The sequence below is a fragment of the Sander lucioperca genome, chromosome 22 (assembly GCF_008315115.2).
Source record: "Sander lucioperca isolate FBNREF2018 chromosome 22, SLUC_FBN_1.2, whole genome shotgun sequence".
Classification (NCBI taxonomy): Eukaryota; Metazoa; Chordata; class Actinopteri; order Perciformes; family Percidae; genus Sander; species Sander lucioperca.
The window spans coordinates 25,226,627-25,241,827 of record NC_050194.1 but is presented as its reverse complement, the minus strand read 5'-3'; the positions used below and the strand labels follow the sequence as shown (position 1 = coordinate 25,241,827).

At 41.3% G+C, this 15,201-nt stretch overlaps 1 protein-coding gene across 4 annotated transcripts; it reads right to left on the bottom strand.

The window, feature by feature from the left end:
- Positions 1–1,363: 1,363 nt before the first annotated feature.
- On the bottom strand, positions 1,364–14,580 carry gprc5c (G protein-coupled receptor, class C, group 5, member C). 4 transcript variants are annotated; one of them, XM_031315357.2, is made up of 5 exons: positions 14,255–14,580; positions 9,590–10,594; positions 7,453–7,553; positions 5,214–5,348; positions 1,364–3,676 (listed from the first exon to the last, which is right to left on the bottom strand). In XM_031315357.2, exons 2-5 carry the CDS (start codon positions 10,569–10,571, stop codon positions 3,644–3,646), a joined length of 1,251 nt encoding a protein of 416 aa, XP_031171217.1. In that variant the 5' UTR covers positions 10,572–10,594; positions 14,255–14,580; the 3' UTR covers positions 1,364–3,643. The 4 variants fall into 4 exon arrangements, with proteins under 4 accessions (XP_031171217.1, XP_035853572.1, XP_035853573.1 ...); XM_035997679.1 differs by having other exon boundaries at positions 9,590–10,686; positions 14,278–14,580; XM_035997680.1 differs by having other exon boundaries at positions 14,279–14,580.
- Positions 14,581–15,201: the final 621 nt, after the last annotated feature.

Genomic DNA, 15,201 nt, shown 5'->3' with positions numbered 1-15,201 from the left:
ATTGAATTTGTGTGCCTGCTGTTATTCCTCTCACGAACACTGGACTTCCAACTTGTATCCAAACAGCAGTCATGATGTAAGTGGAATAAATAATATGGTAACAACTGGCTGGCTGACAGGATAAGGACAAGGACAAATGGTGTACTGGTAGGGGTGTCACGATTTCCATTTTAAATCGAAAATTGATCAAAATAAGCTTTTGATTTCAACTATTAAAATCAGAAGCAGGATCGTCATTCCCCTGGTATTTTTCTCTCTCCACCCTCGCCTACTTGCGCACGTCCAAAGAAAAACAAAAACAGACACAGCGTAGCTTACCGCCTGGTAGCATGCAGCTAAAGACACAGGGTAACGTTAGCTTACCGGTAGCCTGCTGCTGCACTTTTCCAGAAACCAGAAGCAACAGAACTGGAAAATCCTCCCGCTTACCTGTAGTTACCGGTGTGGCAACATTTTGCCTTCCTCGTGATTGAGTCATGGAAACAAACAAAGGCAAAGCATGTGGGCTCTCTGTTTTAGCTAAAGAGTGAGACATCTCACTGCTGTTCCATCTTTGTTGGGAGTCGCACATGCTCAGTATCTAGGTAAGGACTACTAGCCAGTCAGAAGCAGAGTATGAGGGCGTGCCCTGACAGCACCTAGGTAAGGACTACTAGCCAGTCAGAAGCAGAGTATGAGGGCGTGCCCTGACAGTACCTAGGTAAGGACTACTAGCCAGTCAGAAGCAGAGTATGAGGGCGTGCCCTGACAGTAGCTAGGTAAGGACTACTAGCCAGTCAGAAGCAGAGTATGAGGGCGTGTCCTGACAGTACCTAGGTAAGGACTACTAGCCAGTCAGAAGCAGAGTATGAGGGAGTGCCATGCTAGCAGCTAGGTGAGCATTATAACGTGTGTTCCAAAGTGACCACGTTTGTCTCTGAAGTAAAGGCTGGACTACAATAGAGCTGTTTGGAGCAGTTTGTGAACAGTGTTTTCTGTTGGAGATGGTAAGTCCCTTTGGGGTGGACTTTGGGCTTTTTCACTTTGTAAACCTATAACGTGCACAAAAAAGATATATAACACAATAAAGGAAAGGGAAAAAGCCAAAAAGCATAATATGAGCACTTTAAGACCAAGACCGATCACGAGTACTACAACACTGGCATCAGCAGTCTTCGCTGGTTTTTGTCTGCAGTTTTTTTCATCTGGGTTTGCCCGTGTCATAAATGCAGATCTTTCGGGCGTGTTTAGTCCTGAGTCAAGGCCTCCTTTGAGGTCCCCATCAAATGCTAGCCAGTATCATCCAGACAACATGCTTCCTGTCACACCGTCCTGCCCTCATCACCCTCAGGTGAACATACAATTTTAATTAAAAAACACACTATTCATAACATCACAAGTGAATATTTATTTGCTGTATATTAAAGACAAATCACATAAAGGCTGTGGTCAAAACATGTGAATACATTAAAATAAAAATGTATAAACAGCTGGAGTCTCGTCCTGTTTGTGAGATCATTCCCAGACAATCTATTATCTCTTCAAGCTTTTCTTTCATTTGTCTTTCTAAAAGTTGAAACATGACAATAATGTTTTCTGTCCATAAATAAACAACATTATGTCTGTTGTTTCCTGTCTCCACATTCTCATGAACGGGTTTGCATGATATTGTACGAAGACTTATGCACAACAATTCATATATCCTACGAAATTACAGTGACAGTACATACAGTTAATAAATACGTGCAAATTACAGTGCATTACTTTTCGTAGCTATATGTGCGAAAGGTTAATGACAACGACCTGCAACCTGTTTTCTTTCTTTATGAATTGCATATCTTTGGTTTAGACTGTTTAGACGAAACAAGCTCTGGCTCAGAGAAGACAATGCTCTGAGATATTTGAGACTAATTGATGAAAAATGACAGATTGATCATTAATGAAGATGGTAGTAAGATGCAGACATATTCAGGTTCCTTTCCTCCAACAGACATCCAGAAGGTACCCCATATATCTGGTTTGGACTGTTGGCTCAGGAAACAAGCTCTGGCTCAGAGAAGCCAAAGATCTGAGATTTGTAAGAATAAATGATGAAACATGACAAATCCATTAAATTAAATTTTAGTTTTCTGTCTGCTCAATGCATGATGGTAGTAAGCTTTGAGTCCAGCCAAGAATAAACAACTACAACTCCCATGAGGCTTTGATGGAGCTTCTGTAGCTAAAGCTGTGTTTGAAACCCTCAACCCCGTTCCCTTATTCACTCACTCAGTATTCCCTATATAGTGTTTTATTAAATAGTGAACTATATAGGGAACTACCAAACGAGATTTCGGACACTCACTGAAAACACATCGTTGCGTGACTTTGCCTCAGGAGATGCGCCGGTTATTTGTGTGACAGAGGTGCGCGGCGCCCAACATCATGTATACAAACCGAAATTAAAATACTTCTAAAACGTCCGTGAAAGAAGCCGAGCACTCAGGAGAATAGTAAAATGTATATTATATATGTTGCATGTTACATTTACACTGAATCCTTTGTTGGTGCCCTACATGCCAACAGGCATAATGGGCAGTAAGTAAGTAAGTATATAGTGAATGAAATTAACCACGGAGAATTCGAACACCACTACAAAATGGCGAACACACTACATAGTGCACTATTTCCGTGACAGGGAACAGTTTCGAACACAGCTTAAGACTCAGACTTATTTAAGATTTAACTTAAAATGACAAGATTCTCAAATTGTACGGCCAAGTAAAGCAGTAGATACATATTTATTTAGGAATATATGGACATGAAAGCATCACATAATATGTTTTTTTAGGAAGAATGATATAAAATAGAAATAAAATAGAGAGAGAAACAAGCTAATCACAGGCGTGATTTCAGCTCTCTGTTCCCGTGATTGTTTGATTGGTAGAAATGAGATAAAATAATTAAATAGCACACACTGGTGCTATAAATACCATTAAATATACATATTGACACAATGCTTCCATGCAGTGTAGAACTATTGACACATTAACAACATATATTTACTTATTAATTCAACACCAGTAGCTCAATTTGACGTGTTAACTTGGTGGATATAAACACTATTCACAATCCAGGCACAAAAAAATGTATTGACTCCTATAATTACACTTGTGCATAATATTTCTTTTGTGTGGAAGTGAATGCAATCCTTCTAATAGTGTGTTTTTATTCCAGTGTTTCTGCTGCTGCAGTAAAGGCTATAAAAGGTTGTTTATGGTGTGTGTAGAGGGAAAAAGGGGGTGCATTTTTTACACGTGTGTGTGTGCACGTGAATGTTATATTTGCGCTGTTAGCTCGTCCGTCACTCTTCATCTGTGTGATTGGCTCCGGCAGAGAGCTCACAGTCACAGCAAAAAGTCTTTGTTCTCAGCAAATCCTCTCGCTTTGACTTCCAAATGAAGCCCTACACCATCTGATACCCAGCGTCACATTGGTAAAATACATTCAATAGAAAGGTTTAGCTGTTTTCCATCAGTGTGGGAGGGTGACCCAGCGTTCACCTCCACATGGGCTGGGTCTGGGCTGAAGGATTCCTCTTAGAACCAGCTTAGGGAACGATGGAGAACAGCAAACATACAGTCAGCAGGTGAAAATGAACTCAGAGTTATTCTGACGGGTGTTTTCACCACTGGACCGTCCTATGCGGGCCGTTCCCCTGCAGAGGAAGAGAGACGGTAGAGTTGTTGATTAAGCAGCATTTCAAATGGAAACTCCACTGAGAACATGTTTACAGTATCAACTAGAAAGGTGGCTCTGAAAGGCTCGCTCACTCGTGAAGGACAGCGGCTTGAATTCACAACAGACACAGTGCAGTAGATTCAAAAAGGTCACCCGGAACAAGTCTGCTTCCTAGTACACTGTATTGACTTATTTTTCTGAAAAAATTTGTTGGGTTATGTTTTTTTTTTTTTTTTCAAACCTCCCCTCATTTAACAAAAAAAATAGTTTCCATATTATCTACCATACTTTTTACTACTTTTTTGCTTGCAAACCTAGTAGATTGAGTTATCAAACTAGTATTTATCATGAAGGGAATGGGGGATTTCAGACACAGCACTAGTTTGGTGGGGGGGGAAAAAGAAATATCCATATGTATACTTGCTATATGCTTGACTGATTATTTTGGCTTTGTTCCTAGTGTGGTTAGCTGTTTTCAGTTACAGTGTCACAGTTGCCACTGTATTTGCATTTTGGGGGAAATACAAAGCTAACTCTGCTACCAACACATTTGGTGAACACAGGCTATATTTTATAGGGCTGTGGATCGCTTACAATATATAGTTGCGATTAATGTCCATAGTTAACAGTACATTACTTTTAAACATACTTCTTTATTACTTCATCATCATAAGTTTTCAATGGTCAAGTGGTATTTGAGACTCAATTACTGCTGATTTTCCAAACTACGAAGCTGCCCAAGGCCCAAATCACAAAACATGCGTGCGTTAATCGCGCGTCACAGAAATGACTGGCGTTAAAAGGAATTTGCATTAACTCGTTATTATCGCGTTCATTTTGACAGCCCTACTATGTATACATTTATGTTATACTAAGAGCGTACCTTGAAAGCGGAGGAATAATCTACGTCTAAATAGCTTCTGTAAGAACCTTTGTCCCATTGGCATACATTATAACGGCTGTGAATCCAAACTGACTACCAGTGCCGTCCTCCATGAATCAGAGAACTACAAACATTCTACAGCCACCTTCAAGCCCTAGAGGTTTCGTACTTGAAAGACACAGTAGGTTTTCACTGAAGGAGTCCTTTAAAAAAAAAAAAAAAAATATATATATATATATATATATATATATAAATATGGAAAAGACTAGACTATCATAAGAGTGGAAAGAGACAAATCATGTCAAATCAAAGTTGACCCTTATCACCAACATAGTCTTGCATTGTAGTAAGAAAACAGATGAAAGAAAGAAGTCCAATGAGCAAGCGAGGTAAAAGACAAGAGGCCTTGAAAGAGAGTGAGCTCCACAACGTAAGAAAAAAAGAAAAACCCAGACAAAGAAGTGATTCATGGTCAACCTGTACAAGAAGTTACTATGGATACGGCAGGTGCTGAGGGGTCGCTAGGCACAGAGGCGGGGGAACAGAAAAGCAAGTTTGCGAGTTGATAAGGAGAAACAAGGAGAGGTGTGGAGCAAAGAGGCGTTGGGGGGGTGTTCAGGACACAACCTACGCTATTTCCGTTTGTCTGTGTGTGTGCGGTGTTCCCGCTCTCGGTGTGTGCTGAGAGCGTGCTGCTCCCGCTGTTGGCTGCAGAGTGGGTGGAGGCTCTGGGAATGGCTGTGGTATAGGATACGTCCGGAGGGTGCTGCATGAAGTCATAACATGGGCCCATGACAAAAACATCCAAGAAATGAGGGAGGGGATGGTATATGTGACCACCTCTTCCACACAAGGGACAACAAACTAGCTGCCGTGAATCTGATTCATTTAAAATTTAAAAGATGGGTCCGGATTTTTAAAGGCTTAATATCTGACATACCTGACATCAAGAAAACATTTTCTCTGAGTGAAATTTGGAAATGGCACTACGCCTAAAATGAAGACAATTAAAACTATAAATTTACCACAATTTTGCAAGTACATCTTTTCATACACTTCTTGTAAAATATTGTCCTTAAATTTTATCAACTCCTCATTAAATGAGGTACATAGCATATCCAGACTCCAGAATTAGCTTAACAAGTAAGACTAACATCTTGCACATATTGTGCTTAAAGGGTAACTTTGTTTTTTTCAACCTTTCAACATGTTTTAAGGCTCTATTTTCACGATCCAAGCGCCTGGCGCAGGTGTGTTTAGGGCGTGTCCAAATCCACTTTTGCTAGTTTGATGGTGGAAAAAAGGGTCTGTGCGCCGGCCGCATGGTTCTAAAGGGTTGTACTTAGTGTCTTCATTAATCAGAGGGGTGTTTTGGGCGTAACATGCAATCAACCAATCAGAGTGTCATCTCCCATTCCCTTTAAAAGCCAGGCGCGTTTGGACCTTGGAGCATTGCTATTATGATGGAGGATTTGCACCGTAATATTTTTATTTTTAATCTTCTGCATGTGTGTGCTGCTGTGGGTCCCTGTGTGTGTAACAAGCATAGTGTGTGTGCGCTGTGCATAAGCCTAGGCACATTTTACTAATGCGCTGTTAAAATAACAATAAAAATGCTGCACTATTGACTTTAGACCAGGTTTTTGTTGGTCAGTGGCGTGATCACTTCCCGCTGCCTCAAGATAGCAATACGCCAAGAATTTAGCTGAACACACCTCCCTGTAAAACCAGCACACCCATGGGCGCAAAGATGGGCGCAGGTGCATTTGCTATTTACTGTAAATGACGTGGGCACTGGACGGTCTTAAAATAGCAAAAACACTTGCGTCGGGCTTTGCGCCGCGCTGCGCCGGGTGCAAGATAGGGTCCTTTGTGTATAAGTGATTAATGGAAACAACAATCTTTGAAGGTGGTCCGGTCCAGTAGCTGCAATGTGATGTTAATGGGAAACTGTGCACCATATATTTCCGTCCACTAAAAGTTCTGTTGTTGCCGCTGACAGACTCAGATTATTATTCTAAGTGTCTGACAACATTATGGAAAGGATCCCTGCAGAGATAGACCTTTTTGTTAAAGAGTAAGATCCTTTTTGTTTAACATGATGTAACATAACATGACGTAACATAACATAATGGCTCCGAATTCACAATCACCAAACTCACCAGACTCCATTTAAATAAACAGTAATTTTATCGTCATAAAACACACTTCATTCAAAGTCAACAGAAACCCAAAAAAAAGCTCGTCTTGGTTCATCTTTCCACTGTTCCAACAATCACTACTCTGGTTTGGTTTAATTCACCCATTTAAATGTGAAAATATACTGGCTCCATATACGCTAAAAGTCCTGATTATTTTTACATTGAGTACAGTGGGTTTGGCGACGGTGATTTCAGAGCTGTTTGTGGTTAAACAAATAGGATCTTACTCTTTAACAAAAAGGTCTATCTCTGTAGGGATCCTTTCATAATGTTGTCAGACACTTAGAATAATAATCGGAGCCTGTCAGAGGCAAAAACATTTACTGACGGTGAACATTTGCCCTATATGGTGACATTGAAGCCTGGTTTGCGGCTGCCGGTTACAGTGTTCATGCTCAATACTAGACCAATTTCAAAGATTACCTTTCAAATTAGTCACTTAGACACCAATGCGTGGGAAAATAGGTTAAAAAACACCTTTAACCATTACTGTCTAACTTGTTTTGAATATGTCAAAATAGTTCCTGGAAAGTGTCAAAGGCTCTTCATTTCAATAATAATTTGCCTGCATCAGGATATATGAGTGCATGTGAACCAGCTGAGTATGTGCCTTATCATGCCACATTCAGGTGTGTCTGTGTAAACCAATACACTTGGGTGTATACTCACATTTCCCACTCCTTTGCTGATGATTGCCAGCTCAGTGGGCTGGTAGACTGAACTCCGCAGCTGACCGGTGTAGCCGCTGTATGGAGACACCGGCTTGGACCCTGTAATGGACAGACAGAGACAACACAACGCATGCCATTATTCTAAACAAGCCCTCTGAGTGATATCTTTAGGGCCTTTTAAGTGCTATCATTCCTCTGGCAACAATCTCTTAAATCTTTATATTACAATCACTGAAGATAAGCAGCACTTCATCAGCCAAATGAGAGCCTGAGGCTGCTCTGTCCTTTATCTGTCGTTTGTGATTTCAGTGATGTATCCTGTAGAAACACCCAGTAGCGATGGATGTGAGAGATGACTTTGTCACATTTTGCAGATCCAAGCGTCAACTATTTTTCCCTTCGGATGAAACTGTTGCCACACCTCAGTTTCCGTGGGAACAATGCAAACATGAGGTGTGATGTTGCTGGTGGGAGTCGGAGTGGCAGTGTTTACATGTGGGATAGGGAGCCTAGACACTCATTAACAGGAGTGATTCAGAGAACTCATTACCTGACTGCAACTCTGGGGAAAGCAATGTGACCAGAAGGTTGGTCGGCTTTTTTCTGTCCTGGTGCTGGTGACAAATATTACTGACTTTTTAGTCATACCTCACAATATGAGGAAAGAAGTTAACTATCTAGGGAGTTAACTGGGGAGTTAATGATTAAGGCTGAGGTCAAATTCTGTATCATAAACTCAGATCTGAGCATTTTCACACAACAGCTGTGCGAACAGCGTTTAGGGTTCATCAAGAATTGAAAACTTTATGTTTTGTATGATGTATGATCATGAATCTTTAGTTTCAGTAAGGTGTCAAACATGTTAGATAATGTCTATACGTAAATTGGTCACTGGGCAGCAAGGCTGTTTATCAGAGTTCCTAAAAATTAGGGCTGCAACTAACGATTATTCATTGTCGATAATTCTGTTTATTTTATTGATTAATCGATTAGTTGTTTGGTCTATAAAATGTCCTAACATGACGTCCTCAAATGTCTTATTTTGTCCAGAACTCAAAGATATTCAGTTTACTGTCACAGATGAGTGAAGAAACTAGAAAATATTCACATTTAACAAGCTGGAATCAGAGAAGATTTTCTTTTTTTTCTATAAGACAATGACTCAAATCGATTAATCGATTGGCAAAATAGTTGCCGATTAATTTAATAGTGGACAACTAATCAATTAATCGATTAACCTTTGAAGATTTCACAGCATAACAGCCATATTTATGTCATGTTGAATGCCAAAGATGAATCTATAAACTAACTCCAGCTGTTAGAAAGATGTTGTGGGTTCTCCCTGAATGGAAATAATCAAATATAAATAGTTGCTTTCCACATCTACACCACAGTGACACAAGCTGACAGACAGGTGAAAAAACACTCAGAGTCTACTTCATCATCTATGATTATCCACTGACTCCACAAGTAGCCCTGATGATCAGCAGCGTGCTGGGACGCGACAGACTTAAGTGCTGAGCTTTGTGTTTTTACTGCATCAGCTCGAGACTTGAACAGCAGCATATCACATTCTGTGGGGTCAGCATGTAGATGCAAAACAACCTTTTCAGGACATTTTGCAAGGTAATCGGTCTGTTGGGATGTTTTTGTGGTCTTGAAATTTCAATCATCACGCATCTGTAAAAGGTCATTCTGTATATTCTGTGATATTCTAATGCACAGCCATTGCAAGGACAAATAATGGAGTGTACAATGTTACCAGACGTTCCCCCGACAAACCGTGGGTCCAAAAAGTGTCTTTGAGAAACCAAATCTAAAGTTACAAACAGCGACATCACACCGTCGTGTCGACTGACTGCTAGTTTGGGTGGTGTCATTTTCTTTAGTCTGTGGCCCAACAGGTAAATTAGCTTTCCAAGCTAACATTAGTGAAAGTGTTGACATATGAAAGCATCAAACATGTAATTTAGATGAAGGACATGAGAGTATATCCAGTTATTCATTGTCCCAGTTTGATGAGTGCTGTTAAATTGTATGTATGGGATGCAGTTTTCTACACGGAAGTTATTGTAAACATACATTGCAATTGGGTCTATAAAGATGAAATAAACAACATGTGATGCTGACTGTACCTTGGTTGGTCTCATCCATAGAGAAAGCCTTATTTTCCATGAACATGTTCTGGGAGCTCTGCTCCTTCAGGATGGTCTCGTAGCCGACTCCTCGGCTCGGGTACATATCTTGCCCGAGGCTTTGCTGGCTTTCATCGTCGCTGGTCAAACTGCAAATGTCAGGAATGGTGTAGAGGATCAGGAACACCCATGCGTTCGCCACCAAAGCGATGGCCAAGGTGGGGTCATCCCATGTGGGGCCCCCTGTCTTCCCATTCCCGTAGACGTACATGACGATCCACGCCACCCAAATACCCACTGAGAACAAGCTGGTTAGAAGGATGAAGGCGCCGTCCTTCTTCCACTTATTGTGTTTGCCTGCCATGACGGTCAGACTTGCCACCACTACAGCGAGGATCAGGGTCATCACGTAGATCAGCGCCATGACGAAGTCCTCGTTGGCGATGTTGCAAGGCGTGGCCGTGGCTCTGCTAGTTCCGGCTGTGGCGTTGAGTGGCCCCTGTGGGTGGCGCACCACTGTGATGATCAGCCACTCCGTGTTGATGACTACCTCCACCAGCCATAGCCCCAGTGCCCCTAGACATAAGACCCAGGCTCGGGGCCCATTGTCCCGCCTGGCGAGGATGTTCAGCCTCACGCACTGCATCAGGAGGCAGGCGAAGCAGCCGCCAAACAGCACCCCGAAGAGGAACCTCCGCGAGGCGCAGGTGGAGAAGTCCCTTCCCACGATGAAGGCGAAGGTCAGGCAGAAGAGACCGGCGGTGCAAATCAGGAACCAGGTGTTGAGGGCCACCGATCTCTTGCGGTTCTTGTCTTGCGTGAAGGGCACGTTGGCCAGCAGCGAGATGAAAAGCACAAAGGAGAAGACAATGCCAGCCGCCGCCAAGGCCTCCAGCACGATGCCCCACACGGCATTCAGGTCACAAAGGTTGTAATAGAGGGAGTTCAAGTTAGGGCCGCAACCAGTAACGTTGGCAGCCATGGCTACTGGGATCCTTACAGCACCTGTTCAGACAGACAAACAGGGAGAGTCTGAGAAACGTCCGATGATGGATCTTAACAAAGACTCAAAGACGTCACCAATGCTGGACTACAGAACGTACACCCAATTAAGCAAATATTACACTTACATGAGTCAGTATACACACAGCAACACCTGGGATTCAAACCTTTGTTGTGATGTTTACACAAAAATTATGCCATAAGGAATTACTCAACTAGCCACTAAAAATGTCAGAGGAACGTCACATTCTTGACTTTTCCCCCAACTTTGATGTTAATCATTAATCGAGTCCGTCGACAAATATTGTTTCTGTACATATACGATAACATCTGAGTCAAAGAGGTGAAAGTGCATTAAACCTAAAGTGCATTAAACCTAAAGTGCATTAAACCTAAAGTGCTGCGGGTTGAACTGTAGTTTAAATGATGCACATATCAAATGAAAAAGTGGCACATTACTGGTACTTTTATGATTTTATTGAGCATAAATCAGAGTGGAACTTTGTCATTATCTGTACAGTTCCTGTTTTGTCTCTATTTGCTGTGTCTGGCTCTTTTTGTCCCCGTCAGATTGAATTACTCTGAACCGAGGACAGTCTATGAGCCAAATCGATAAAAGTGTGTGTGCGGACTTCCACTCTTTCGAACTTCTGTGACTCAATCACGACAAGGATCTTTCTGGATCAACGAAATCAACCTTTTCTGATTCTCCACGAACCCAGATTTGGTTGGTCCCTTTGTTGTGTGGCTTTGGGAGTGCTGCCATCAGTCCCTCATAATAAACTAATTATATGGGTGCGACCTCTAATCACACGCACAGTATTGAAGCTGCTCCAGTGTTCTTTTTTAGATTCCAGGCCTGTCAAACAGAGAAACAGAGACCTGCGGGAGACTCTGTATTAACACAGGTCCCACTCTTTAGTCAGTTCACCCTTTGTTATCATCAAAAGCTCAAGGACTAACCGTTTGATGGCATGTTTGCAATTCCTGAATGCTCAAGGTAGGACCACAAGGCAGACTTTCATTCCAGTATGAAACAAAAAAATGAACAATCAAGGCAGCGGTTTGGCTTTCCAAATATCTCAACAGGTTCATGTTAAGCTAAAGTAGATGAAAATAAGACTAAAGACTCCCAGCTGGGAAGACTTTGCCTGACTCATCAAACTGAGACCTTTCTTTGTTTTGTGTTTATACAAAAAATGCAGAGATAAAGCCTTCATATGGAAAGTGAAACCTTTGATTCCTAGAATACTTAATCAAAATCCAAATAAAATGAATCAAATAACAATGACTAACTTTACATACACACTAATGTTCCACTAATATTCATAATTTAACAATATTCCAAATTTACATTTTGGATATTCCGAATTAGGCCTTATTCCAAATGTAGCATTTTCCGATTAAGACATGTGTAATAGGCCAATATTATTCTGGTTTTAGGAGCATTTATTGGACATGTATACATGTATGGTCGTACAAGTCGACATATACATATAAATATCTGATTGCTTGAATTTGTTGATGAAAACCATGTGTGGTAATGTATAACAATATTGAGGGGGTGGCGCATTGTGATGCATCGTGACATCGAAACAATTTGAACCGTTGACAGGATAACCGTAGTCGTATCGAATCGTGAGACCAGTGAAGATTCACACCCCTGCTAATTATCATGTCTTCTGAAATATGGCTGGTCAAAACCTTTGAGCCGACGTGATTGACAATCTACAGTCCCATTAATACTGGGTAAACTCCAACCTCTGATAAAGATCAAAATGTGTGGGGCAGCCTCCAGCTCACCCCGTAGAGTGTGCGGCCCCATGTAGGCTGAGTCCTTTGCAGCGGCCCGGGTTCGAATCCGGCCTGCGGCTCTTTGCTGCGTGTCACCCCCTCTCTTTCTCTCCCCCCTTTCCTGTCTATCCACTGTCACTATCGCATAAAGGGAAAAGATCAAGATGTGATTGAAAGCTCATCAACAGCTACTGAATGAACCTTTGTGGGCAGATTGTTAGATGTCTTACTGTTAATCCAATCACACAGAAATCAACACAATGTTTGGAGACCTCAGACTCCCATTTAGTAATGTGCAGTCATCAAAGTAAAAGTAAAAGTACTAATACCACACTGTACAAATACTCCGTTACAAGTAAAAGTCCTGCATTGAAAATCTTACTTAAGTAAATGATGTAAGCATCATCAGGAAAATTTACTTAAAGTATTAAAAGTAAAAATACTCCCATTTTTAGAAACTGGAAACGATCCAAACAGTTCTGTCAAACAACTAAGTGTTTGATCGGTCTAATCACTTCAGCTGGACTTGTAGGCTTATATATGGGTAGTTTAATTTATAATAATAACTAATAATAAAAAGCTTAACTTTTAAATGAACTAGTAACTAAAGCTGTCAGATTAAAATAGTGGAGTAAAAAGTACAATATTTCTTTCTTAAAGTTAGTGGAGTAGAAGTAGAAAGTGGCATGAAAAGAAAAGTACAAGTACTTCAAATTTGTACTTAAGCACAGCACTTGCGTAAATGTACTTATTACTGACATTCCACCACTGATAATGTGAACAACTGAAACACAATATAATGTAAACTGGAATTATGTTTTGTAACTTGTTGAGGGGCCGGCATCCTGTACTTAAACGCAAAATGAAACCAAACAACTCACAGGGTTTAGAAGAATAATATAATATAATAATATGTCACACAGCTCATTTTTGTCCCAGGGGTTCCCTAGAACCGTGGTTTTCAAAGTGGGGGCCGGGATCTATAATTCCATCCATAAGCAACACAATGACAGAATGTGTGACTATTTTAGGTCACACTTTCTGTAAAAAAACAAACATCTAAAAGCAAAAATCCTATCAGATCCTTATCAAATGGGGGTCCAAGGTCGAATTTGTGTCAGTTGGTTTGTGCTTGATGTGAAAAAGTTTGGAAACCAATTCTCTAGAAGCTGTATCCGGCCCTGGATGAACAAATCAATCTCATCTATAATATTTTCATATTCATCAGTTTTGCTCCGTTTCTGTGGCTTTCATACAAAACACACAGCTGCAGCTGGGGATGATTGATGATAATGTGCACACAAAGATTTTACTTTTTTCCCTCAAAAAAGTGCAGTTATGACACATCTATGCTGTATTCCTCCTCACTACAGCTATGTACACTTTAGCTCATTTAAGCAGCAGATCTGTTCTCGCATCAATTTATCATAATCATTTATGCATTTGAACCATTAAACGCAGATTCACACACACACACACACACACACACACACACACACACACACACACACACACACACACACACACACACACTTCACGATGTTTTCAGAGGCATAAATGACCATTACACACTTTAACCTGCATGTAAACATGATATAATAAGATCCTGTGTTATCGGACACTTCCTCTGCTCCTTTAAAATGGACAGAAATAGCACAAAGTGTAGTTATTGCGCACTTAAAGTAGCCTGTATTTTTAATAAAACGCATCAACGCGATCATATTGAAAATGTTGATTTAAGCTTATGTGAATATAGGCCTATCTCTACATACAGACAAACATACTCAAGTCTTAAAACCAGAAGCAGATAATTCGCCTGATTTTAAGAATATTAACACACTAATGAGTCTGAAGAGTTAACTAGCCTACCTGTATGTTGTCAGCAGACTTCACCTCTCAGCTGGTTGTTGATCTCTGAAACGCTTCTCCACCTGCTCCAAACGGCGCCAAATCACCAAAAAGAAGAAAAAAGGGAGAGAGAGAGAGAGATACAACACACAAAAAGTGTCTGGTCTCGGAAAATCTCATAGAAAACCTCATCCGACTGGTTTACAAACCAGTTCACGACAAATCAAATGGAAAATAAAAAGTTTACGGGAGCGCTTTCCAACGATCGGACTGCTGGGGTCTCTCTCTCTCTCTCTCTCTCTCTCTCTCTCTCTCTCTCTCTCTCTCTCTCTCTCTCTCTGCCTTTCTCTCCTCTGTCTCTCTGTCTCTCAAACTCTCTCTTGCGCACGCATACAGGCAGCGCCACGCGCACGCGCGCGCGGACACACACACACACACACACACACACACACACACACACACACACACAGACAGCTATAGTGAGCAAGCTGTGTGTGTGTGTGTGTGTGTGTGTGTGTGTGTGTGTGTGTGTGTGTGTGTGTGTGTGTGTGTGTGTGTGTGTGTGTGTGTATATGTATAAGTGTGTTCTTGTTTAACTATATTCATGGGGTCCAAAAACCAGGAGTCCAGTATACTTGTGGGGTCCCGACAGCTTTGTGGGGCCAAAATGCTGGACCCCACAAGTTTAAAGGTCTGTTTGAGGGTTAAGACTTGGTTTTAGGATTAGGGTTAGAATTAGGTTATGGTTAGGGTGAGGGTAAGGGTTAAGGTTAGGCATTTAGTTGGGATGGTTAAGGTTAGGGTAAGGGGCTAGGGAATACATTATGTCAATGACGGGTCCCCACAAAGATAGTGCCACAAACCTGTGTGTGTGTGTGTGTGTGTGTGTGTGTGTGTGTGTGTGTGTGTGTGTGTGTGTGTGTGTGTGTGTGTGTGTGTGTGTGGAGTGCAAGTGGTGCATGGGGACA